This window comes from Macrobrachium nipponense, chromosome 6, assembly GCF_015104395.2.
Source record: "Macrobrachium nipponense isolate FS-2020 chromosome 6, ASM1510439v2, whole genome shotgun sequence".
Classification (NCBI taxonomy): domain Eukaryota; kingdom Metazoa; phylum Arthropoda; class Malacostraca; order Decapoda; family Palaemonidae; genus Macrobrachium; species Macrobrachium nipponense.
This window is the reverse complement of record NC_061108.1, coordinates 61,156,404-61,183,903: the sequence shown is the minus strand read 5'-3', so window position 1 is coordinate 61,183,903 and position 27,500 is coordinate 61,156,404. Positions and strand designations below refer to the sequence as shown.

The 27,500-nt window shown below is 37.4% G+C and overlaps 1 protein-coding gene across 5 annotated transcripts in view; it reads left to right on the top strand.

Annotated features, from left to right (window-relative positions):
* The window catches only part of LOC135216706 (cytochrome P450 4c3-like), a 72,946-nt gene that overhangs the window by 29,322 nt on the left and 16,124 nt on the right, over positions 1 to 27,500 (top strand). For all 5 annotated transcript variants that reach the window (XM_064252156.1, XM_064252158.1, XM_064252157.1 and 2 more), the window contains 6 exons: positions 1,414 to 1,529; positions 13,388 to 13,478; positions 13,864 to 14,049; positions 18,805 to 18,874; positions 20,335 to 20,543; positions 20,782 to 20,957. In XM_064252156.1, coding sequence (XP_064108226.1) covers positions 1,414 to 1,529; positions 13,388 to 13,478; positions 13,864 to 14,049; positions 18,805 to 18,874; positions 20,335 to 20,543; positions 20,782 to 20,957 — 848 coding nt within the window. The remainder of the gene's footprint in view (positions 1 to 1,413; positions 1,530 to 13,387; positions 13,479 to 13,863; positions 14,050 to 18,804; positions 18,875 to 20,334; positions 20,544 to 20,781; positions 20,958 to 27,500) is intronic.

The following is a 27,500-nucleotide window of genomic DNA, read 5'->3' as shown; positions in this document are numbered from 1 at the left end:
GGCACATAGTTAATCGGACATATGTAAAGGCAGATATAAGGGAAAATGTGGCTATCGGTAAGTTAAGAGAGGTTCCAATGTTAGTGAGTCGAAATCTTCGTGTGCTGATGCGCTCAGACAGACGAGGAAAGGAGCTAAGAAGAACATTTTGATTGTTAATGTAATAAGGAAGTAACTGGGGTTTCGGGAGGTTGGGGAGGGGGATGGTGTTGGGAACTCGGGTTGCTGACAAAAGAATGCAGCAAAGAAAGTAGTTACGGATTTTGAAAAAGAGCGGGAGAGAGATGATGCTGTGCGTAAGATAGGTAGTGTCAACAACATAACTATGAAATAAATGTAAAGAAACTCTCGCCAAAAATTATATGCGATGTATCGACCTCAGAGACAAAGGAGGTTCTTATTAGCAAATCTGACTGAGAGAAAAGAGTATGTGCATGATGTCGAAAATATTGAGAACCAAAATTCAATTGTTTTGAAAAAAACCAGCTACATATGTAATGTGGTCCAGTTTTAAGGTACTTCATTCATGAGATTCATGACACGATAGAGGTAGAATGGGGAAGGGGGAATAATTTAAAAGACAGATATTTCATTAGTATGTGTTTCTTTCGTTAAAGGTATGGTCACACAAAACAGTAATGTACTGCTGAAGAGACAGGCGGGATGGTCCAGTCTGTGGCAAATGGGCAACGAATCATAGGACAACAGATTATAACTCCACAGTTAGAAAATGCAAAAGCTGCATGTAATCCTATAAGCTTGATGGTACTCGTGAGGTAATGAGGATGTAATACAATAGAGGTGGAGACTGAGAGAATTGGAAATGGACCTGACCATTGACATTGATTCTGAGTAGTTGAGAATTAGATGCAATTCTACCGATACTAATAGGATGGAATGAAAGGGTTGAAATGAAATGAAGATAGAACTGAATGTTCGAGCCTCAGCACCTGAGGTACTAGACAGGCGTTCAGTTTAGTCAAAGATTTTAGAGAAACACCTAGAGTATTTACAAATGTCCTAATGTTGTTCTAAAAGCATATTAAATACATTCATATTTAATGACTGCTACCAGCGAAAAACAAGATCAGCCCTGCCATGTATGACCTTTAGAGATGTGACCCTTTTGAGCTTCCTTTGGGCACAGTGGGTCTGAGCAGCAAGACCACAGCCTTGGCCAGTAATCGTTATCAATCTCCTCGTGTCCCAGAAAGGTCCAAAAATCATTCGTTAATTCTAGCGTTTTAATGATTAAGTGGGAAAATACAATTTCGACAGGATGAGCAAGTGGAAGTCAAGACCTACATCGCTGCATGTGTTAACAATGATAAATGAGTGTCCAATGTAAAATTTATACGAACTCTAATTTCACCGTGTCAGTAATTAATTTTTTATTCAATCGATCCATGACAGAGTTCTTCCAAAGATGTATGGGGTACATATACATATGGAATTTCCACGCTCCCATTGCTAGATTCTGGGGTGGCGGCATGGCTGTCGTAGACCTCTACAGACCGGAAACTGTTGAAGTGAGTAGATCCCCATCTCGATGACTGTTGTATCTGTCTGATTTCCCATCCAGTATCATGTATGCATTTTAAAGGTTAATTACTAACATTATAATATAGTTCATAAATGTTCGTTTGTTAATATTTCCAAAATCTTAGTTATCAATTTCATTATCGTTATTGATTTTGCTAATGTTGTTGTTGTAACCTCACTCTTATTGTTATTATTATTATTATTTTTTTTTTTTTTGCTCTATCACAGTTCTCCAATTCGACTGGGTGGGTGGTATTTATAGTGTGGGGTTCCGGGTTGCATCCTTGGGAGTCCATCACTTTTCTTACTATGTGCGCCGTTTCTAGGATCACACTCTTCTGCATGAGTCCTGGAGCTACTTCAGCCTCTAGTTTTTCTAGATTCCTTTTCAGGGATCTTGGGATCGTGCCTAGTTCTCCTATGATTATGAGTACGATTTCCACTGGCATATCCCATATCCTTCTTATTTCTATTTTCCCTCTCTTTCTCTTCAACTCTGGTGTCCCATGGTATTGCGACATCAATGAGTGATACTTTCTTCTTGACTTTGTCAATCAACGTCACGTCTGGTCTATATGCACTATCACCCTATCCGTTCTGATACCATAGTCCCAGAGGATCTTTGCATGATCGTTTTCTATCACTCCCTCGGGTTGGTGCTCGTACCACTTATTACTGCAAGGTAGCTGATGTTTCTTGCACAGGCTCCAGTGGAGGCTTTTGTTACTGAATCATGCCTCTTTTTGTACTGGTTCTGTGCAAGTGCCGGGCATTCACTTGCTATGTGGTTTATGGTTTCATTTTTCGTATTGCACTTCCTACATATGGGAGAGATGTTATTTCCGTCTATCGTTCTTTGAACATATCTGGTTCTTAGGGCCTGATCTTGTGCCGCTGTTATCATTCCTTCAGTTTCCTTCTTGAGCTCTCCCCTCTGTAGCCATTGCCATGTGTCATCACTGGCTAGTTTTTTAGTCTCTCTCATGTATTGTCCGTGCATTGGTTTGTTGTGCCAGTGCTCTGTTCTGTCTGTCATTCTCCTGCCTCTGTATATTTCTGGGTCTTTGTCTGCTTTTATTAGTCCTTCTTCCCATGCACTCTTTAGCCACTCGTCTTCACTGGTTTTCAGATATTGCCCCAGTGCTCTGTTCTCGATGTTGACAAAGTCCTCTATACTTACTAGTCCTCTCCCTCCTTCCTTTCGTGTTATGTATAGTCTGTCTGTATTTGCTCTTGGGTGTAGTGCTTTGTGTATTGTCATATGTTTCCTGGTTTTCTGATCTATGCCGCGGAGATCTGTCTTCATTCATTCCACTATTCCTGCGCTGTATCTGATTACTGGCACTGCCATGTGTTTATGGCTTTTATCATATTTACCGGCGTTGAGTTTTGACTTGAGTATCGCCTTGAGTCTGCATATATTCTTTCCTGATCGTGTCCTTCATCTCTTGGTGTTTTATATCTCCTCCTTCCATTATTCCCAGGTATTTGTATCCTGTCTAATCTATGTGTTTGATGTTGCTCCCATCTGGTAGCTTTATCCCTTCAGTTCTCGTTACTTTGCCTTTTTGTATGTTGACTAAGGCGCATTTTTCTATTCCAAACTCCATCCTGATGCCCCCAGATACAATCCTTACAGTCTGGATTAGGGTATCTATTTCCTTGATGCTCTTACCATACAGCTTGATGTCGTCCATGAACATCAGATGGTTGATTCTGTTGCCTCTTTTCTTGAGTTGGTACCCGGCATCCATCTTCTGTAGTACTTTTGTCATGGGAATCATGGCTACTACGAAGAGTAGTGGGGACAGTAAGTCGCCCTGGAAGATCCCTCTCCTGATATTAACCTCTGCTAGTCTTATTCCAGAGCTTGTAAGTATTGTATTCCAGTTGCGCATTGTATTTTTGAGGAAGCTAATGGTGTTTTCCTCTGTCCCATATATTTTCAGGCATTCTATTATTATTATTATTATTATTATTATTATTATTATTATTATTATTATTATTATTATTATTATTGTTGTTGTTGTTGTTATTATTACTATTATTATATTTTTTTTTTTTTTTTTTTTTTTGCTCTATCACAGTCCTCCAATTCGACTGGGTGGTATTTATAATGTGGGGTTCCGGGTTGCATCCTGCCTCCTTAGGAGTCCATCACTCTTCTTACTATGTGTGCCGTTTCTAGGATCACACTCTTCTGCATGAGTCCTGGAGCTACTTCAGCCTCTAGTTTTTCTAGATTCCTTTTCAGTGATCTTGGGATCGTGCCTAGTGCTCCTATGATTATGGGTATGATTTCCACTGGCATATCCCATATCCTTCTTATTTCTATTTTCAGATCTTGATACTTATCCAATTTTTCCCTCTCTTTTTCTTCAACTCTGGTGTCCCATGGTATTGCGACATCAATGAGTGATACTTTCTTCTTGACTTTGTCGATCAACGTCACGTTTGGTATGTTTGCACATATCACCCTATCCGTTCTGATACCATAGTCCCAGAGGATCTTTGCGTGATCATTTTCTATCACTCCCTCAGGTTGGTGCTCGTACCACTTATTACTGCAAGGTAGCTGATGTTTCTTGCACAGGTTCCAGTGGAGGGCTTTTGCCACTGAATCATGCCTCTTTTTGTACTGGTTCTGTGCAAGTGCCGGGCATTCGCTTGCTATGTGGTTTATGGTTTCATTTTTCGTATTGCACTTCCTACATATGGGAGAGATGTTATTTCCGTCTATCGTTCTTTGAACATATCTGGTTCTTAGGGCCTGATCTTGTGCCGCTGTTATCATTCCTTCAGTTTCCTTCTTTAGCTCTCCCCTCTGTAGCCATTGCCAATTGTCATCGCTGGCTAGTTCTTTAGTCTGTCTCATGTATTGTCCGTGCATTGGTTTGTTGTGCCAGTGCTCTGTTCTGTCTGTCATTCTCCTGTCTCTGTATATTTCTGGGTCTTCGTCTGCTTTTATTAGTCCTTCTTCCCATGCACTCTTTAGCCACTCGTCTTCACTGATTTTCAGATATTGCCCCAGTGCTCTGTTCTCGATGTTGACGAAGTCCTCTATACTTAGTAGTCCTCTCCCTCCTTCCTTTCGTGTTATGTATAGTCTGTCCGTATTTGCTCTTGGGTGTAGTGCTTTGTGTATTGTCATATGTTTCCTGGTTTTCTGATCTATGCTGCGGAGTTCTGCTTTCGTCCATTCCACTATTCCTTGCGCTGTATCTGATTACTGGGACTGCCCATGTGTTTATGGCTTTTATCATATTTCCGGCGTTGAGTTTTGACTTGAGTATTGCCTTGAGTCTCTGCATATATTCTTTTCTGATCGTGTCCTTCATCTCTTGGTGTTTTATATCCCCTCCTTCCATTATTCCCAGGTATTTGTATCCTGTCTCATCTATGTGTTTGATGTTGCTCCCATCTGGTAGCTTTATCCCTTCAGTTCTCGTTACTTTGCCTTTTTGTATGTTGACTAAGGCGCATTTTTCTATTCCAAACTCCATCCTGATGTCCCCAGATACAATCCTTACAGTCTGGATTAGGGTATCTATTTCCTTGATGCTCTTACCATACAGCTTGATGTCGTCCATGAACATCAGATGGTTGATTCTGTTGCCTCTTTTCTTGAGTTGGTACCCGGCATCCATCTTCTGTAGTACTTTTGTCATGGGAATCATGGCTACTACGAAGAGTAGTGGGGACAGTAAGTCGCCCTGGAAGATCCCTCTCCTGATATTAACCTCTGCTAGTCTTATTCCAGAGCTTGTAAGTATTGTATTCCAGTTGCGCATTGTATTTTTGAGGAAGCTGATGGTGTTTTCCTCTGCCCCATATATTTTCAGGCATTCTATTAGCCATGTGTGTGGTATCATGTCGAAGGCTTTCTTATAGTCTATCCATGCCATGCTTAGGTTGGTTTTCCTTCTCCTACTGTTCTTCATTACCATTTTGTCTATCAGGAGCTGGTCTTTTGTGCCCCTACACTTCCTTCTGCAGCCTTTCTGTTGGTGGGGGATGGTATTTGTCTCCTCTAGGTAGTTGTATAGCCTTTCACTGATGATACCTGTTAGTAACTTCCACATTATTGGTAGGCAGGTGATAGGCCTGTAGTTACTGGCTATATTTCCCTTACTCTTGTCTTTTTATACTAAGGATGTTCTTCCTGTGGTCATCCATTTGGGTGCATGGTGATTTGAGATACAATGCTGAAGTTGTTCTGCTATTCGTGGGTGTAGGGCCTTGAAGTTTTTGAGCCAGTATCCATGGACTTCATCGGGACCTGGGGCTTTCCAGTTTGGCATTTTCTTTAGTTGGTGTCTGACTGTGTCTGTCGTGATGTCAGTGAATCTTTGTTTTATTCTCCCTGTTTCTTCTTCCTTGACTTCCTGGAGCCATGTTGCATGTTTGTTGTGTGATACCGGATTGCTCCATATGTTTTCCCAGAGTCTCTTACTTGGTTCGGCTTCAGGAATTTCTGGGTGGTTGTCTTCCCCTCTAGTTGCTGTCTGATAGTCTTTTCTGGTTGGTTCCGAATAGTTTGTTCTGTTGGTATCCCTTATTCCTGTTCATGTACCGTTGGATCTTATGTGCTTTGGCCTTAAGCCTCTGTTTTACATCTTCTATTGTTATTATTATTATTATTATCATTATTATTATTATTATTATTATTATTACTATTATTATTATTATTATTATTTTGGTCTATCACGGTCATCCTATTCGACTGGGTGGTTTTTATGGTGTGGGGTTTCCAGGTTGCATCCTACCTCCTTAGGAGTCCATCACTTTTCTCACTATATGTGCTGTTTCTTGTGTATGAGTCCTGGAGCTACTTCAGCATATAGTTTTTCCAGGTTCCTTTTCAGGGATCTTGGGATCGTGCCTAGTGTACCTATGATTATGAATATAATTTCCATTGGCATATCCGATATTCCTCTTATTTCTATTGTCAGGTCTCGATAATTATTAATTTTTTCTCTTCTTTTTCATCTACTCTGGTGTCCCATGGTATAATGACGACACTGAGTGATATTTTCTTCTTGATTTTGTCAATCAAACATCAAGAACACTGCTCTATTGGCTTGTATTACCCTATCTGTTCTGATACCATAATCCCAGAGGATGTTTGCCTGATCATTTTCTATCACTCCCGCAGGTTGGTGTTCGTACCACTTATTACTACAAGCTAGCTGGTGTTTCTTAAACAGGTTGCAGTGGGGGATTTTTGCTACTGAATCAAGCCTCTCGTAATGCTTCTGTGCAAGCGTAGGGCATTCACTTACTATGTGGTTTATGGTCTAGTCTTTCATACTGCACTTCTTGTTATTTCCATCTATGGCTCTTTAGACATATCAGGTTCTTAGGGCCTGATCTTCTGATTCTGTTAGCATTCCTTCTGTTTTCTTCTTGATTCTCCTGTCTGTATATTTTTAGGTCTTCGTCTACTTTTATCAGTAGATCTTCATTTGAGGAAAAAGGTATTGGCCCATTGATCTGCTCTCGATGTTGACGCAGTCCTCTATGCTTAGTAGACCTCGCCTTCTTTCCTTTGTTGTGCATAGTCTTTCTGTATAATTTTGCTCTTGGTGTAGTGTTTTGTGTATTATCATGTGTTTCTTAGTTTTCTGGTGTATGTTAGGGAATCCAGCCTTCATCCACTCCACTACTCCGCTTTGTACCTGATTACTGGTACTGTCCATGTATTTATGGCTTGATTATGTTTCCAATGTTCAGTTTTGACTTGAGTATCGCCATAAGTCTCTGCATGTATTCTTTCCTGATCGTATCTTCATCTCTTGGTGTTTCATATCCTCACCTTCTATTATTCTGAGTATCTGTATCCTGTCTCATCAATGTGTTTGATGCTATTCCCGCCAGGTAGCTTTATCCCCTCAGTCCTTGTCACATTGCCTTTTTTGTATGTTGATCAAGGCGCATTTTTCTGTTCCAAACTCCATCTTGATGTCCTCCCACGCAATCCTTACATTCTGGATTACAGGATCTATTTCCCTTATGCTCTTATCATACAGCTTGGTGTCGTCCATGAACATCAGATGGTTAATTCATTATTATTATTAATTTTTTTTTTTTTTTTTTTTTTTTGCTCTATCACAGTCCTCCAATTCGACTGGGTGGTATTTATAGTGTGGGGTTCCGGGTTGCATCCTGCCTCCTTAGGAGTCCATCACTTTTCTTACTATGTGTGCCGTTTCTAGGATCACACTCTTCTGCATGAGGACCCGGAGCTACTTCAGCCTCTAGTTTTTCCAGATTCCTTTTCAGGGATCTTGGGATCGTGCCTAGTGCTCCTATGATTATGGGTACGATTTCCACTGGCATATCCCATATCCTTCTTATTTCTATTTTCAGATCTTGATACTTATCCATTTTTTCCCTCTCTTTCTCTTCAACTCTGGTGTCCCATGGTATTGCGACATCAATGAGTGATACTTTCTTCTTGACTTTGTCAATCAACGTCACGTCTGGTCTGTTTGCACGTATCACCCTATCCGTTCTGATACCATAGTCCCAGAGGATCTTTGCCTGATCGTTTTCTATCACTCCTTCAGTTTGGTGCTCGTACCACTTATTACTGCAAGGTAGCTGGTGTTTCTTGCACAGGCTCCAGTGGAGGGCTTTTGCCACTGAATCATGCCTCTTTTTGTACTGGTTCTGTGCAAGTGCCGGGCATTCACTTGCTATGTGGTTTATGGTTTCATTTTTCGTATTGCACTTCCTACATATGGGAGAGATGTTATTTCCGTCTATCATACTTTGAACATATCTGGTTCTTAGGGCCTGATCTTGTGCCGCTGTTATCATTCCTTCAGTTTCCTTCTTTAGCTCTCCCCTCTGTAGCCATTGCCAATTGTCATCGCTGGCTAGTTCTTTAGTCTGTCTCATGTATTGTCCGTGCATTGGTTTGTTGTGCAGTCCTCTGTTCTTTCTGTCTTTCTCCTGTCTCTGTATATTTCTGGGTCTTCGTCTACTTTTATTAGTCCTTCTTCCCATGCACTCTTTAGCCACTCGTCTTCACTGGTTTTCAGATATTGCCCCAGTGCTCTGTTTTCGATGTTGACGCAGTCCTCTATACTTAGTAGTCCTCTCCCTCCTTCCTTTCGTGTTATGTATAGTCTGTCCGTATTTGCTCTTGGGTGTAGTGCTTTGTGTATTGTCATATGTTTCCTGGTTTTCTGATCTATGCTGCGGAGTTCTGCCTTCGTCCATTCCACTATTCCTGCGCTGTATCTGATTACTGGCACTGCCCATGTGTTTATGGCTTTTATCATATTTCCGGCGTTGAGTTTTGACTTGAGTATCGCCTTGAGTCTCTGCATATATTCTTTCCTGATCGTGTCCTTCATCTCTTGGTGTTTTATATCTCCTCCTTCCTTTATTCCCAGGTATTTGTATCCTGTCTCATCTATGTGTTTGATGTTGCTCCCATCTGGTAGCTTTATCCCTTCAGTTCTCGTTACTTTGCCTTTTTGTATGTTGACTAAGGCGCATTTTTCTATTCCAAACTCCATCCTGATGTCCCCAGATACAATCCTTACAGTCTGGATTAGGGTATCTATTTCCTTGATGCTCTTACCATACAGCTTGATGTCGTCCATGAACATCAGATGGTTGATTTTGTTGCCTCTTTTCTTGAGTTGGTACCCGGCATCCATCTTCTGTAGTACTTTTGTCCTACTACGAAGAGTAGTGGGGACAGTGAGTCGCCCTGGAAGATCCCTCTCCTGATATTAACCTCTGCTAGTCTTATTCCAGAGCTTGTAAGTATTGTATTCCAGTTGCGCATTGTATTTTGAGGAAGCTAATGGTGTTTTCCTCTGCCCCATATATTTTCAGGCATTCTACTAGCCATGTGTGTGGTATCATGTCGAAGGCTTTCTTATAGTCTATCCATGCCATGCTTAGGTTGGTTTTTTTTCCTTCTCCTACTGTTCTTCATTACCATTTTGTCTCGGAGCTGGTCTTTTGTGCCTACACTTCCTTCTGCAGCCTTTCTGTTGGTGGGGGATGGTGTTTGTCTCCTCTAGGTAGTTGTATAGCCTTTCACGATGAGTACCTGTTAGTAACTTCCACATTATTGGTAGGCAGGTGATAGGCCTGTAGTTACTGGCTATATTTCCCTTACTCTTGTCTTTTTGTACTAAGGATGTTCTTCCTGTGGTCATCCATTTGGGTGCATGGTGATTTGAGATACAATGTTGGAGTTGTTCTGCTATTCGTGGGTGTAGGGCCTTGAAGTTTTTGAGCCAGTATCCATGGACTTCATCGGGACCTGGGGCTTTCCAGTTTGGCATTTTCTTTAGTTGGGTTGTCTGACTGTGTCTGTCGTGATGTCTGTGAATCTTTGTTTTATTCTCCCTGTTTCTTCTTCCCTTGACTTCCTGGGAGCCATGTTGCATGTTTGTTGTGTGATACCGGATTGCTCCATATGTTTTCCCAGAGTCTCTTACTTGGTTCGGCTTCAGGAATTTCTGGGTGGTTGTCTTCCCCCCTCTTAGTTGGCTGTTAGTCTTTTCTGGTTGGTTCCGAATAGTTTGTTCTGTTGGTATCCCTTATTCCTGTTCATGTACCGTTGGATCTTGTGTGCTTTGGCCTTAAGCCTCTGTTTTACATCTTCTATTGTGTTGTTTAGTCCCCTCTCTTGTACTTTGTATTTCTCGTTGAGTTCCTCCCTTGTTTTCTTGCTTCTTAGCCTTTTTTCTGCCATCTCTTTCAGTTTACTCAAGTCAGATCTCATCACCATGATTTGCTTTTCCAGGCGCCTTTTCCAAGGAGGTTGCTGTTTATTATTATTATTATTATTATTATTATTATTATTATTATTATTATTATTATTATTATTATTATTATTACGATCAGCATTGATTATTATTATAACCTGGTAATCCCTCCTTAGAGGGACTGCCCTCCTTCGAGAAATACATGAGAGGGAAAAAGTTCCTTACAGTGTATCCAGTCAGCCTGACCCTCCGTTGCTCAATGGTACAGTACTGACCTTTCATAACTGTTCCTTTTTCTTCACTTTTAACAAAGCTTAACTGGTAGCTACTTTGGGAGTTGGTTATTATTTTTCCATAATACCTCTAGCCTTAGCACAATATTCAAAGGTTAGCTGAAATTTTTGCATTGTTTTCCTTGTGTCTCGGTAAGTATGGTAATTAGATAAGATAATAATTCTTGCCGTAATTAATTTCTCTGATTATTTTGAAGTTTAGTAGGATTAGTATTTTCATAGTTGCTTACTTTTTCTACCAAAATCTTTTTCACTATGACCTATAAATATTTCTAGGTCACAGGCCAATTTAGAGCTCATCATTTTCTTCTACCTAAAGTAGATGACACTTGGTACGTCGGAACGCTAATTTTTTGTTTTTGCATTTTCTCGGCATCCTTTACCTTGAACTGTTCTTTTAGGGTCACGGGTAATTTTAAGGTTAAATTCAAGTATGATCTCTCTAGGTCCAAAAGACTATTAATTAGACGTGTCGGTTTTCCGAAGTTTTATCTGTGTGAATTATTAACTTAAATTGACAGTGCAAAACGACACCTTGTAGGTGCCGGGCATTTAATCCCGTGACAAGTTCTAAAATATACTTGCTCCTTATTTCCTTTTAAAGCCCCATAATTCTTAGGGTTCCTCAGTTTCATTTAATGATTATTCAGGCAACAAGATGCTTTTAAAATCTGACTTCGAAAACCCTTTGCTAAGTCATTTGAGGTAATTCGTTTTGTAATATTGGTAGCGAACAACGGCATCTGTTCAACAGAATAGATACAATTGCAATTTTGTTTATATAATCACTATCATTATCGCAGCTGTTTATATCAACATTTTTGTTGCCATTAACCATAAAAAAATTATAAAAAATAGCTCAATTTTTAATTCCGTTCCTGGAATCATCCACTACAATTTAAATGTTCCTTCACTACCACGTGTTAAAACAAAATAATAAAAACTTTTCTTCCGTCAATTTCTTTAATGGAAAAATAACATAATCCAAGTAAGTTCGTTAATTTCATAGGATGATCTCACATTTCTGTGGTTACTTGATTTTCTCCAAGAGCTGATTAACGATCTCAATGGTAAAGTTTAAAATCTACTACAAAATTATAAATTTAATGCAGTGATCTTTGTATCTCTCGAGTTCTCTCTGATTCTCGTGGATCGATTTCTGATGCATATGCAGACAGCTTTCTTCCATTTGTAGCTATGAGTCATAACAGTTTTTTGCCAATCTGTGGCATTTTTGAGTAACTACTGACTTACAAACTGTTGTTTTTGGTCAAGCTGGTGTAATGCCAGCATAGTGTCTATCAAACTAAAAATGGCTAAATCTAGTGCTTGGAATCACTTCCAGAAAAATTAGAGCATGCACGAGATATCATGGAATGAAAACACAAACAAGAACAGAGTAATTCTCCATCTGGACCCCTCTCAATGACTAAGCCATCTGTCTTGCTCTAGAGAGCAAGATATACTTCTGCCTCTGAAGTATCTTGAGCTCGATGGGAAAGGTAGAATATAGTCTTAAGACAATCTTTTCCGCTGCATTTTATGCATTCCGGACAAGCAGGGAGAGAGGATTGACTACATAGAACTTCATCTAAATTTGAGGTTCTCCTTGCCACTGCTTGGCTGCACCTGATACAACTTTGATCTCTTCAACATACTATGGGGGAATATATCAACAAGGGTATACCGAAATGAACTTGAGTCCCTCCTCGTACTACCAGAGCTTGGCACAGAAGGCATTTTTAACACCGTTAACCATTTTTACGTGTTTATGTTTTATGCAAGTCGTGTAGTTATGTAAACATATTCCCGGTATATTTTGTTCTCGAACTTATTTGTCAAAAAGTTCCCCGGAAGAGGCCTGATGGAAGGCAAAACTTTTGGGACAAATTAAGAACTCCATTTCCTTTGTCCTCTGGTTTCTCCTTCTTTTTCATTGTGGAGTGCATCGAGATATTTTATCTTCGTGATTGAGAAGAATACAACTATATATATATATATATATATATATAATATATATATATATATATATATATATATATGCTAATGTTTTATATACATAGAGGATCTGTGAGCTATAATGAGTGACTTTTTTTTTATGCTTCACAATACCAAAAATCTGTAGAGACCATACGAACCTAATTTTCGGAGTTAATGGTTTAGCTTATGTTCCGATTAGCTTTCAGATTCATTCATCAGTTATTTATTTCTCATTCGTTGTATTGTCTGTCAGCCAACAAAAACTAATTATTCAATATGTTGAAACGTATAACAAATAAATTATTGTTTTTTATTATAAATGCTAAGTTGCAGTTTTATTGCTCGTTTATGAAAAGGATGCCCAGTTTTTAATAGACTATTAAAATTACTTTGCACTAAAAAGCTCCAATGGCCATCTATTGACCATCTGCCAAGGGCTTCTAGAGACGATTCTCTGATGAATGTATTTGCTTGCATGGAAGTGAGGTTTTACTTTCAGTTCCATTGTACTGCAAATAGATAAATTATTTTTAGTGGACAACGAACCTGGGTTTATAAATTGTTATAATCTAAGCAGTAGTATACCATAAAATGAAATTTCTTAATTTAACTAATTATTGTATATACTGACCGTAAGTAATGATTGCTTATGAACACCTGTAAAGTCTTTGTCAATCGTTATTTGGCTGTGGCATCTTAAATTTTGAAAACTGGTTTATGGTGTGAGTTTTCGGAGAAGCATTAATTCATCTGATAGATGTTAAGACTGAGTTACACAGTTAAAGACCTTCATGTTCAATTCCTTTATAAATATTATTATACTCCTTTTTTCAGGCTGTACTCTGCTCAAGCAAACATATAACAAAAAGTTCTGACTATGACTATCTTCATCCATGGTTGGGCACTGGACTTCTCACCTCAACAGGTAGGAACTATTTGCTATTAAAGTAAGATTCTTTAGATGAAAATATTGTCAATATAAAAAAAAAAAACCTTAGCTTGGTAATCGAAAGTTCATCATTTTATTCAAGCAGTAAAGATATTCATTTTTTTTTACAGATAAAAATTTTTGCAGAGAGGTGCAGATAGAAATTATTTTCCCGATTTGTTACATTTTTTGTTCTCAAAAATACGCAAATTAACAAAAAAGGATCATGACTTTCACAATCAATATCTGGAAGTTGTTCAGCTAAGTAAGCATTTATGCCACATCTGTCATTGTGTTTGTACACCAGCGATTTGCTAACTTTCCACCTACAAGTGCGGTTTTTAAGAAACTTTCACTTCTAATTCAGTTCGTTCTCGAACAGGTAAAAAATGGTTTTCAAGAAGGAAAATGCTGACGCCGGCTTTCCACTTCACGATTCTCGAGGACTTCGTCGGCGTTTTCAATAAACAGAGCAACAAATTTGTTTCGAGATTGCAAGAAAAAGCTGACGGAAAACCTTTCGATATCTTCCCTTATGTGACTCTGTGCACTCTAGACATCATCTTTGGTAAGTCATTCTTCATCATAACTCTTCACTTCTCGAGAAATATAAAGGGTTCACCTCATTCTACATGAAAATGAAGACATGAATGATTTCCATTGAACAACGGGGAAATAAAAACTTGGTTCATTTATATTTTTTCCACTGCAATTTCAAATTAATTCCAGCAACCCATATACTGAATACAGAGACTGGGATTTTTTCAATCATAGGAAAAAAAAATTGCACGTCATCACCACATTTGAATAAAAAAAATATCTCTTTGAATAACAAAATGAATTCCACTTCGTTATCTTACTGATACTTCTTCTTTACTATCTGATCTCTAGTTCGGTCGTAACTTGCTCAAAGTGCAATACTCACAACACGCTAGGATGAACAGTCTCCCTCACGGATCTGCTCTTACTCAAATTTTTCATCCACAACCTCCACTTCGCCTTATCTGAAGACATTAATGAAAACTAGGCTGCATCTCCCACGTTCACACGGAGAGCACCGAGTGCAGGTCCATGACGCACTTCCTTCTTGCATTCTCTATTTGAGTCGGATCACAGGAGATACTGAAAAGATTAGTCTTTAGTCAATCTCAAGCCTTCCCGGATTAAGTTGGTCGTTAATCCTTTTAACATATCAATGGAAAAGATTGCTCCCTATTTCACACACGAACTCCTCCGTAGGCCTCACAAAATGTCGGTACACTTTTGCACAGTTCATCATCATGGCTGCTAACGCTAAGCGACATAAAGGGACTCAGTAAAATATAGTAACTCGTGTCTTTTTTGTGCTTTATCTTCCACAATTCTCCCTTCATCTCTAGTCTCCCTTGTAGTTCTCATCTAGTTGGGCATACTATATGGGTCTCCTACTCTACTGGTGCTTTCAGGAGCCCGGTTGACATTATCACTTACTATTCATTCTCCAGGGAAGCGCAGAGGACATGTCTAAGCCAAGTTGCCATTTCCTCCAATGCATCATACCTCACTGTATCCTGGCATTTGACTACTAATGTTCTTTTCATTCTCAAATCGACCTCTGGATCTTTTAGAAATCAAAAAGTTTGGAATGATGTTTATCATTGCTTTTAGGCGCAATTTCTTCCTATATCATAATTTTTCTACCTATTGTTTGATGTATTATTTATATATTTATTTACTCTTTCACTAAAGTTCAACTCCAGAGAGGCTGCATTGGATATCACTATTAACAAATATGTGAAAGGCTGATTCTTAGAACCCAATTCTTTTTTTTCTCATCTAATGTTACCAAATCTCTTTGCACATACCTCGTTTTCATTATTTCTTGTTTCCATAATTTCATCTTGTATTCTGCTTGTCTAGATATAATTACGATGCACGCTAGTAAACAAATCGCGTCATGCCAAGCTGATTAAAACAGCATTATCTACGCACAGAGAGTCTGTCAAGTTTTTATCGTCACTTCAGTCTAAGCCTTCTCTTCCATCTCCGACTGCTTCTCTTCACTGACAAATAATGAGATAGGCAAACAGCAAAGGTAACATGACTTTCCCCTGTACGACGCCAAAACTCCACCAACATGAAATTTACATCTGCTTTCTTCATGGATTCTTTCAGATAGCCTTACCATGATATAGGTCTGTGTACACTGTAAAATACCTTCTCGTAGTCAGTAACACCCATCAAAGGCGGATTTGATTTGCAAATTGCGTACTAGACTGTTTAAAATGTTTTAACATGAATATGTGTTTGTGCAAATCCTGCTTTTTCTAAACCCAACTTGTTCATCTTTAAACATTTTCTTTCTGCAGCCCATAAAGAGTGAGTATACTGAATGGTTTCACCACAACTGACGTAAGTGCATATCCAATTCAGTCACTTTTCTCTTGTGCCTTTGCTGTGACTGCTAATTCTCAGTTATCGGATTTTGTTTCCTCGCTCAATTATCTGAATAACAATCTAGTTAATATACTCGGGGTAATTTCATTTACCATCATAACCCCAGGCTCTCCATCATTCAAGTTTCTTTATCAAAGATTCCACTTCCAGCCACTAAATTCATTTGTTACGCAGGTCTTCATGAGCATCTGGTACTTGAGTGAAAATATCCTCATCATATCTCATTTTATAACTCCACCAAATTGTTTCTTCAAGTATGGTCTTTTTTCATCTGATGCTGTTATTGACCCACTCTTTATTTCTGCAGGTATTTTCCTCGTTTTCCTTTCACCCACTCCATTCACAAATCTGTGGGTTACCATGGCACCAATGTCTGTCTTTAAAAGTTATCTGTTGTTGCCCATTGTTTATTTTCACTATCTTGACTTAGCACTTAGCCCGTTCTACTTTGTGTGCTTCATCTCCACAGTGAAATTACCTTTTGCATTTGTGTTCTTTATCGCTTTCCGGCTCTTACATCATATCCCAGGTTTCCATCTTCTTGCGCCACATCCCAGTGGTCCTTTACAAGTAGCCTGATGACTCATTCCTGGTGTTTGTCTAGTTGTCTGTTATTCTATTCGTTAATCTGCTTCTCCTCAGATACGGTTTCTAGATCCGCAAATCATTTTCGGTATTCAGTTGTTAGAGCGTCTTCATGTTCGTCTTCAAGGGACTTTATCAAGCTCAGATACTCTGATTTTAATTTCAGCTTGAGTGTGGCAATGACAAGTTGGTGTGTAGTGCCACCATCTACTCCCATTTGGCTCCTGTCATCTACTTGCTTTTTATGACAGGAGGGCGAACACTAAGAAACCGAAACCCACTTCCTTTTGAAGTTTCTGATAGACCTTCTTCTGTCATGACAGCCTCCACACCTTCATCATTCCTACCAGCCTTGAAATTCATGTCATCTCAACAGTTCTTACGCCATTACATTAATCCAATAGTTTGTTCTTCACTCTACATGAAGCACCATTCTAAACTTTCCCTAAAAATGAATCAGTAAGGTTTTTTCATGATTACAACGAAAAAATAAGAGTGCGAAACGAAAAATTTGTTACAATAGCTATACCGTCTTACAAAATGCTTTTAAAATCAGATTAAAAAATAAAACTCAGAACTACCTCAATTGACATAACCAGCAAATATGTTTACTTGTATGCATATATGTTTGGGTATATGAATAAAGATACCCCTGTCACACAACAATCTTAACTATTGAATTCGCAAATGTTTTATATATATTTTTTTTAACAAAAACTTAAAACAGATTCTGGAATCCAAGGCAGTCAGAACATTCTCAGCATTATATCTGTTGCATTCAGATGTATTTTACTTGAACTGGACAGGACCAACCATCCTTGCTATCAGGATATCGTGGAGGCTGAGGGCCGAAGTAACTACAGACGTCAATTGTACACCTTCTTATACCCTAGCCATTATAGATAATGCTGGAGAATGCGCCCAGCACATTAAATATAGGTCAACCAAATAAATTGTCTAATATCACTGTCATTGAGAGGATAGCACTACACCAGTTTCAGTAAACAATAATTTTAAGTTTGTAAACATTTTATAATAATAGTTGAGTTAAAATCAATCCTAATCGGTCGTAACAGCATTGATAGATAGGCGATGAACTGATATCTCTCTTAATCCCTGTTCCTGAACTAGGGTGGAGGAGAAGTTTTCCATTTCAATTTCAAGTACGGATAAAATCATCTCAAGGAAAAAGCAAATAAAAATGTTATGATATCTAGTTCCGAATTCACATATATATACATGTATATGGTATATATATATATATATATATATATACATACCATATAATATATATATATAAAATATATATATATATATATATATATATATATATATATATACCATATATATTATATATATATATATATAATATATATTATATATATATATATATGTACATATATAAAATGTATATATATATATATACATGTATGTGTACACGTATAAATATGTGTCAATGTATTACATATGGTTGTATGCATATATATATATATAATATATATATATATATATATATATATATATATATGTATATATACATCAATACCCCTATAAAGTTCAGTGAATTCGGAACTAGATATCATAACATTTTTTATTTGCTTTTTCCTTGAGATAATTTTATCCGTACTTGAAATTGAAATGGAAAACTTCTCCTCCACCCTAGTTCAGGAACAGGGATTAAGAGAGATATCAGTTCATCGCCTATCTATCAATGCTGTCACGACCGATTAGGATTGATTTTAACTCAACTATTATTATAAAATGTTTACTGAAACTGGTATAGTGCTATCCTCTCAAATACAGTGATATTAGACAATTTATTTGGTTGACCTATATTTAATGTACTGGGCGCATTCGCCAGCATTATCTATAATGGCTAGGGTATAAGAAGGTATACAATTGACGTCTGTAGTTACTTCGGCCCTCAGCCTCCACGATGTGCTGATATCATAGCAAGTAAAATACATCTGAATGCAACAGATATAATGCTGCGAATGTACTGACTGCCTTGGATCCCAGATTCTGTTCCAAGTTTTCATTACAAAAAATATCGAAAACATTGGCGAATTCAATAGTTAAGTTGGTTGTGTAACAGGGGTATCTCTATTCATATAAATATATATATATATATATATATATATATATATATATATATAATATATATATATATATATATATATATATATATATATATATATATATATATATATATATATTATATAGTATTATGTAGTGTGTATGTGTAATATGAGTTTACGTAAGTAAGACTATTTGAATGATTACATGACCATCCTTATTACAGAAACGGCTTTGGGAAGTTCCATTAACGCCCAGGATGACACCGAGTCTGAATATGTGAAAGCTGTTCACAGGTCAGCAAATCTCACGCTTATTTGATAATCTGCGTAGTATAAAACTTTTGATATGTGGTTTTACAAATTCAGTTCATTTCACTCTATTCACCTGAGACCTGAGGTCTCCAGACGTTTTAAAAACGGGGATGCTTTTTTCTATTTTTAGATCATACTAACTATTTTTCGCCTACAGCAAAGTTAGAATACTCTCAGAAATATCAACTTCGAACAACAGCATTTGCTATAATGGTTTCAAAAATGTTGTAAACGTTATCACAATAAATTCCGAAACTTGCCAACTTCTGATAACGTCAAAAGAAATAATTTTTACAGTTTTGAAAGTGCTGCTCTTTTGTTATGCCATATAACAAAAACTTTAGACATTTCTGGCTCTTTAGTACTCTGAATTATCCAAATACTGAAAACAAGACGATTTTCCTGTTTTCCATCCTTAGAGTAAGTAACCTTTAACATGGGCAGAGAACAGTTGTATCCTATATAAATATTTTGCCATGAATCAGCTTGGAATTATTTTTTCTAACCATTCAATACAGCATAAAAGTAGGCAGAATATCTATAATCTTCATTTTCCGCCAGTAGCGATCCCTATAAAAAAAAAAAAAAAAAAAAAAAAAAAAAAAAAAGTTTCTTGCGATAAAGCAAGTGCACTCAACGCATCCAGAGCATTCTTCCCCCGGTTAGTGCAGTACGACGACGTCCCTCTATTCGCAGACTACATAAGTATGGAGGCTGACCCCCATGGTAAATCTCTTTGGGTTTAATGATGAAACCGTTTCCACAACAACCGTATCTTCAATTCTTCATCGTCAGCAAATGAGAGGTGGTATTTCGAGTTTACCTAAGAACGTTTCTCCATATTTCATCAGAAATCGTTCATCCGTCCTCGAGATTACTTTGTTAATAAACGAATTGTCACATTTATGATGGATTCAGGTGACAGCTTGACATCCTCCCACCTTACTAGATAGAGGTCACTGCTCTTTCACGCTCTTTGCTTACAAAAGATGCGCCGCACGGCTAACATCAGTTCATTTACCCAAATGTATCGTTATTTTGGAAAATTACCGCTTAATACAAAAACAAAAGGAATGAGGGCTTGGGAGCACCAGGAAACCTTTATGAGTCATGGGTGTACTGTACCTACTCCTCGCATTTACAAAATATCTCTAGTTGTACTACTGATATCCTGTGAAGCCAAACTGGCGTATTAATCTGCGTCAAGGTGTTACAAAATATTCTTCAGAGGGACTCCTCATCCAATAGATTAATTTTTCTTTAAATGGATGTTTCTATATTAAAGTTATACAATATCCTAATGCAAAGGCCATCCCGTAGAAATATGGTACTAACCATTTCTATGGGAACCTCATGTGTGGTATATAACGAGTCTTTGAGTTGAAAAGAAACTCAAAGCTAGGCACCGCCTAAGTTCTAACGAGTTTCATCACTCCATGCAGGATATCTTCACTAATTCAGCTACGCCAAGTTCGTCCATGGCTACAACCAGATTTTCTGTTCAGATTATCGGGAATGGCAAAGGAACACGATGATTGTATTAGGATATTGCATGGAACCGCTTACCAGGCTATTCGGAGCAGAAGAAATCAGTCTCATGAAATGAGAAAGGGGCTGGCAACTGAGCAGAGAATGAGCGATGGAAATGCAGGTTAGTTATGAATTCGTTTCCTAGTTTGTATGTCTAGTTTTTCATCCATATTTCTGTTGACAATTCTTTTCTCTTTTTACCCAAGGGAATTTTACCCAGCAAATAATTCCTTTGAATATCCAGCGTTCATGGTGGCTTGTTGAACAGGAATTTATGTAATAATAATAATTAATGATAATAATAAAACCTACAGTAACCAGAATATCTCACTGCAACTGCACTAAAATCTTTAATCTAGGGAAGAAGAGGTTAGCCTTCCTCGACCTTCTCCTCGATTGTACCGAGGACGACCACCCCCTGACAGATGAAAGCATTCGAGAGGAAGTAGATACGTTTATGTTCGAAGGTCATGACACCACTTCAGCCGCAATCAATTGGTCTCTCTATCTACTTGGTTGTTACCCTGAAATTCAGGTAAGCGCAACTTGGAAAACCATTGAGGAATCTAACGTCCATGTCCGCAACCAGTCTTTGAATGCTTACTTATTTATAGTACACGCACACACACACACACACACACACACACACACACACACAATAGGCGAGACAGTGGTACCTGCCGCACTCATACTTTGACCGAAGAATTACATCAAACTGCTTTACATCTACACAGAAGGTTCATGTGTACTCTGGCAAACCACCCTATATACACACTGCGCCATTCTCCTCTACATTGCAAGCAGCCATAGGTACTCCCTGGATGTGAAGGCCCATCCCTTCCAGTACTTCTTCTACACCATATTTCCAAAACCGGCTTAGGCGTCATTCATCTCACCCCTGATACATGCAAATTACACGCTCATTCTAAAACCTAATGTCATTCATTCTTTCCTCATGACCAGACCATTTTATGAAACGCTGGCCCATGCTTATTCCAGGAGAATTGATTATTATCATTTTTGTTTTATTTGCAATTTACTTGTAAGGGATTCCTTCTTCCTCAGATGGATCTGACAATCCCATATCTGAGTGGTGATAGTGGAGACTATGTGGCTATTAATAGTATATTTTTTTCCTTTTGACCTGGATGAATTCTTATGATTTATTAGGTATTTTGGACGAAGGTTTAAAGATGTTTAGTTGTTAGTTGTTGGAGAAAAAGGGATGTGGACGGGTTTTGGTCCGATCTCCAGTTTTAATTTGGTTTCCTATTTGAGTTGTCATTTTTTATGTGGTGCATCATTTGAGTTTCTTATTATGTTTTATGCTAGAGTTTCAAAATTTGACTCATTTAGCTAATCATTTGTTCTTAAAAATAAATTCTATTTTGGTTAATTATGGATCTGATTTAGGGGCCATGGGTAATTATGAATTGTGAGTTGTGTATGAGGTTGGTCGCTAGAGAGAGAGAGAGAGAGAGAGAGAGAGAGAGAGAGAGAGGTGGGGGGGAATGCTTCGCTCAGGGTCAATTCACCAAGATATCTCGAAGAGGTAAGTTTTACTTGTAGCGACCTCCCTGAGGTCGTAATATATATATATATATATATATATTATATATATATATATATATATATATCATATATATATATATATATATATATATATATATATATATATATATATATATATATATACATATATATATAATATATATATATATACATATATATATGTGTGTGTGTGTGTATATATATATATATATATATATATATATATATATATATATATATATATAACATTCATTGAATAGAATGGCTTTCTCACTGTTACCCAGCTTTTTTGAAATTGCTTCATATTTTCTAATTATTTTCTTTACTTCATTGTTCAGGTTACTAATGGACACATAATGGGGTTCTTCCATTTACTCCAGTATTTTTACACGCGACAGCTGTTTCGTCAACCTATACGTATTGACGTTTTCAAGCGTACTGATACAAATATGTTGTTGTTGTTTAAGATTAAGCTGGCCTTGTGCCAGCACGGGCTCTTGCTCACAGAGCAGCCCGTAATATACAAATATGAGCCTACATGCGTTTTGTGACGTCATGAGGACGGAAAGGTAGTACAATTGCCAGATACCTAGTTTTAAGTATTTACAAAAGACTATAATGAAACATAAAATAAGACAAATAAATAAATATGTTAACAACAGAAATTATATAAAAAAATTTAAAGTAAGTTATTATATACACATTATACATAAATATATATTAATTACATATATGTTTAATTCACTGAAAGTCAGTGTGCGCTCCTGTCCGCGTGTGGGGGTTTTGTTCCACGCGGTTGAAGGACTGTCTCCTACACGAGGGCAAGGAACGGTCTGCCTCACGTTGGATGTTAAGGCTGGGACGTTGCATTGCGATGCTGACTGCTTCTGATATCAATAAACGATTGTAGTTGCCTTCCTTGTGTATTATTTTGGTGTTTGTGAGAAGTTCTTGTAATGATGGTTTTTTATTGTGGGTATCCACAAAGTGCTGATGAATGGCTCCTTGGTTTCTGTGGGCCTGCATGCGACGTTTGAGTGTGGTGGTTGTGTGTCCGATATAGCATTTTTGGGGGGACTGACATTGCTCGTCAGCACAGACAAACTTGTATACTATATCAGATTTAACCTCTTTCTCCGTCGATGGGGCCGTACTATTTTTCATTACCAAAGAGGCCGTAAGGTTTGGTTTGCAGTAAATCCTTGCTGTTATTTTGTTATATGGCGCTAGGGGGGTGGTTCCTCTTCGCAGTATACCAAGGATGGCTTTCCTTTCATCTTCGTGGTGTTTGTTGTATGGTATCTGATGGTATATCACTATTTCTTTGTCTTTGTCTTGTGTGTTGTTCCTCGGGGTCGGATTATGGAAAGCCTCTAATCTCTTTTTGACAACTTGCTGGATCATGTCATCTGGATATCCGTTATTTGTGAGCAGCTGTTGAACTCTGTTGATTTCTTCGTTAGTCGCTTTCCACGTGGAACAGTGTGTTCTGGCGCGTTTTATGTATGCATTTACCACAGATCGTTTATATGCATCAGGGCATTCTCCTCTAGCATTTAAGCATCTTCCAGCGTCTGTCTTTTTAGTGTATACGGTGGTATTGTATTTGTTGTTCTTTTGGGTCACAAGTACAGTAAGCTTTCCAAAAATCATCGGAGACTTTGCACCCGGATACTGCTACGGCACAGTCAAGATTCACAAACAGGGAAACCCGCTACGGCCCATTATATCCCAAATGACATCCCCCATGTATAAAGTGGCTAAGAAATTGAACGAAATTATAACGCCGTACATTCCCTCAACGTTCTCGCTAAAATCATCGACGGAATTCATCGACCTACTGCAAGACACCGCACCCGACGAAGACATAGCATCCCTGGACGTTGAAAGTTTATTTACTAACGTACCAGTGGATGAAACAATACAAATCATCATGGACAAGATATACCGCTCTGAGAAACCACCATTACCGATCCCCGAAAAAATCTTAAAAGAGATGCTGGAAGCATGTACAAAGGAAGCCCCATTCCTCTCACATAGGGGCGAAATATATCGACAAAAAGACGGCGTGGCAATGGGTTCCCCCCTCGGGTTCTTTTCGCAAACGCATACATGGCACACACAGAAGAGGTCACATTTGAAGAACACCCAAAACCCAGAATCATGTGGGAGATATATTGATGATATCTTTATCACAACAAAGGGCGACAATGACATAGAAGAATTAGTAAATAAACTCCAAGCAAATTCTACATTAAATTTTACGGTAGAAAGAAGTGATGAGAAGATGCTCCCTTTCTTGGACGTACTTGTGACCCAAAAGAACAACAAATACAATACCACCGTATACACTAAAAAGACAGACGCTGGAAGATGCTTAAATGCTAGAGGAGAATGCCCTGATGCATATAAACGATCTGTGGTAAATGCATACATAAAACGCGCCAGAACACACTGTTCCACGTTGAAAGCGACTAACGAAGAAATCAACAGAGTTCAACAGCTGCTCACAAATAACGGATATCCAGATGACATGATCCAGCAAGTTGTCAAAAAGAGATTAGAGGCTTTCCATAATCCGACCCCGAGGAACAACACACAAGACAAAGACAAAGAAATAGTGATATACCATCAGATACCATACAACAAACACCACGAAGATGAAAGGAAAGCCATCCTTGGTATACTGCGAAGAGGAACCACCCCCCTAGCGCCATATAACAAAATAACAGCAAGGATTTACTGCAAACCAAACCTTACGGCCTCTTTGGTAATGAAAAATAGTACGGCCCCATCGACGGAGAAAGAGGTTAAATCTGATATAGTATACAAGTTTGTCTGTGCTGACGAGCAATGTCAGTCCCCCCAAAAATGCTATATCGGACACACAACCACCACACTCAAACGTCGCATGCAGGCCCACAGAAACCAAGGAGCCATTCATCAGCACTTTGTGGATACCCACAATAAAAAACCATCATTACAAGAACTTCTCACAAACACCAAAATAATACACAAGGAAGGCAACTACAATCGTTTATTGATATCAGAAGCAGTCAGCATCGCAATGCAACGTCCCAGCCTTAACATCCAACGTGAGGCAGACCGTTCCTTGCCCTCGTGTAGGAGGCAGTCCTTCAACCGCGTGGAACAAAACCCCCACACGCGGACAGGAGCGCACACTGACATTCAGTGAATTAAACATATATGTAATTAATATATATTTATGTATAATGTGTATATAATAACTTACTTTAAATTTTTTTATATAATTTCTGTTGTTAACATATTTATTTATTTGTCTTATTTTTATGTTTCATTATAGTCTTTTGTAAATACTTCAAACTAGGTATCTGGCAATTGTACTACCTTTCCGTCCTCATGACGTCACAAAATGCATGTAGGCTCATATTTGTATCTTACGGGCTGCTCTGTGAGCAAGAGCCCGTGCTGACACAAGGTCAGCTAAATCAAAAACAACAACAACAATATTTGTATCAGTACGCTTGAAAACGTCAATACGTATAGGTTGACGAAACAGCTGTCGCGTGTAAAAATACTGGAGTAAATGGAAGAACCCCATTATGTGTCCATTAGTAACCTGAACAATGAAGTAAAGAAAATAATTAGAAAATATGAAGCAATTTCAAAAAAGCTGGTTAACAGTGAGAAAGCCATTCTATTCAATGAATGTTATATATATATATATATATATATATATATATATATATATATATATATATATATATATATATATATATATATATAATACATATATATATATATACACACACACACATATATATGTATATATATATATATATATATATATATATATATATATATATGTATATATATATATATATATATATATATATATATATATATATATATATATATATTACGACCTCAGGGAGGTCGCTACATGTAAAACTTACCTCTTGAGATATCTTGGTGAATTGACCCTGAGCGAAGCATTCCCCCCCACCTCTCTCTCTCTCTCTCTCTCTTTCTCCTCCTCTCCTCTCTCTCTCGCTCTCTCATCTCTCTATCTCTCTCCTCTTCTCCCTCTAGCGACCAACCTCATACGCAACTCACAATTACATATATATATATATATATATATATATATATATATATATATATATATATATATATATATATGTGTGTGTGTGTTTGTGTATGTGTGTGTGCGTGTTTATATATATATATATATATATATATATATATATATATATATATATATATATATATATATATAATATATATATGTATATATATATATATATATATATATATATATATATATATATATATATATATATATATGCTCCCATGCCCCCTTGATGACTCGGTGGTCAAAGTCATTGTGTATTGCTATTTCTAAACCTGGCAACGGTTCGAATCCTGCAGGTGACAAAGCACTTATCAATTATTATTCGTTATTCAAAAGGTATAGTGACTTGCATATTAAGCTAATTTAGTGGTTAATATCTGTGAATCTGAAAAATAAGTGACAAAAGTTCACACACACAAACGTACACACACCACACACACACCAACACTAACACACAAACATACACACACACACACACACACACACACACACACACACACACACACACACACACATATATATATATATAATATATATATATATATATATATATATATATATATTTATATATATATATACATATATATATATATTTATACATACACATAATATATATATATATATATACAATAAATATATACATATATATATATTTATATATATATATTTTACATATTTATCATATATATATATATATATATATATATATATATATATATATATATGTGTGTGTGTGTGTGTGTGTGTGTGTGTGTGCGTGTGTATTCCCTTGGTACCCAGCCGTAAGCAAAGTGTCCAGGATACTTTACACTTAATAAACAGTCCTCCCAACTGAAAAAACGCAGTTATTATGGCATATAAATATCTAATTTTCTATGACATATCATGCTCTCTACTCTAAACAAGTTTTGGACATTCACCTCTGAAAACCAAGCATTAGCAAGCCGCTGAGTGACAGAGGTTCTGTTTCTTGGAAACGTCTGAAGTTATGTGTAAATTTCATGACCTACCACGTCCAGCTTATCACAACAGCTGCTTGAACATTTCACTGAAAGTCCTTCACACATTAGTGCGCATGAAAAGGCCCACAATGTATTTTTAAAAGGTGTTATAATGAGCCCTTGGAGATTGAGTGCCAAGTAATTATTACAGTGGGCTTCGATTAAGTGGAAATTGGTCTATATATTGTAAACTGCTTCATCATACATGTTTTATTATAAACTTAGAACCTAACAGATACCTTCAGAAATTATTCTTCTAAATATCTGTTGTGATGAAATAATCATAATATCTCATTTAATCTATGAATTGGTAAATTGAAGAAATGCCTTCTTGGGAATTGGGCAGAATTTTTGACACTAGGTCCAAGTAATACTACGATTTTTTCTGTTAGTTAAAGCTGGGAATTCA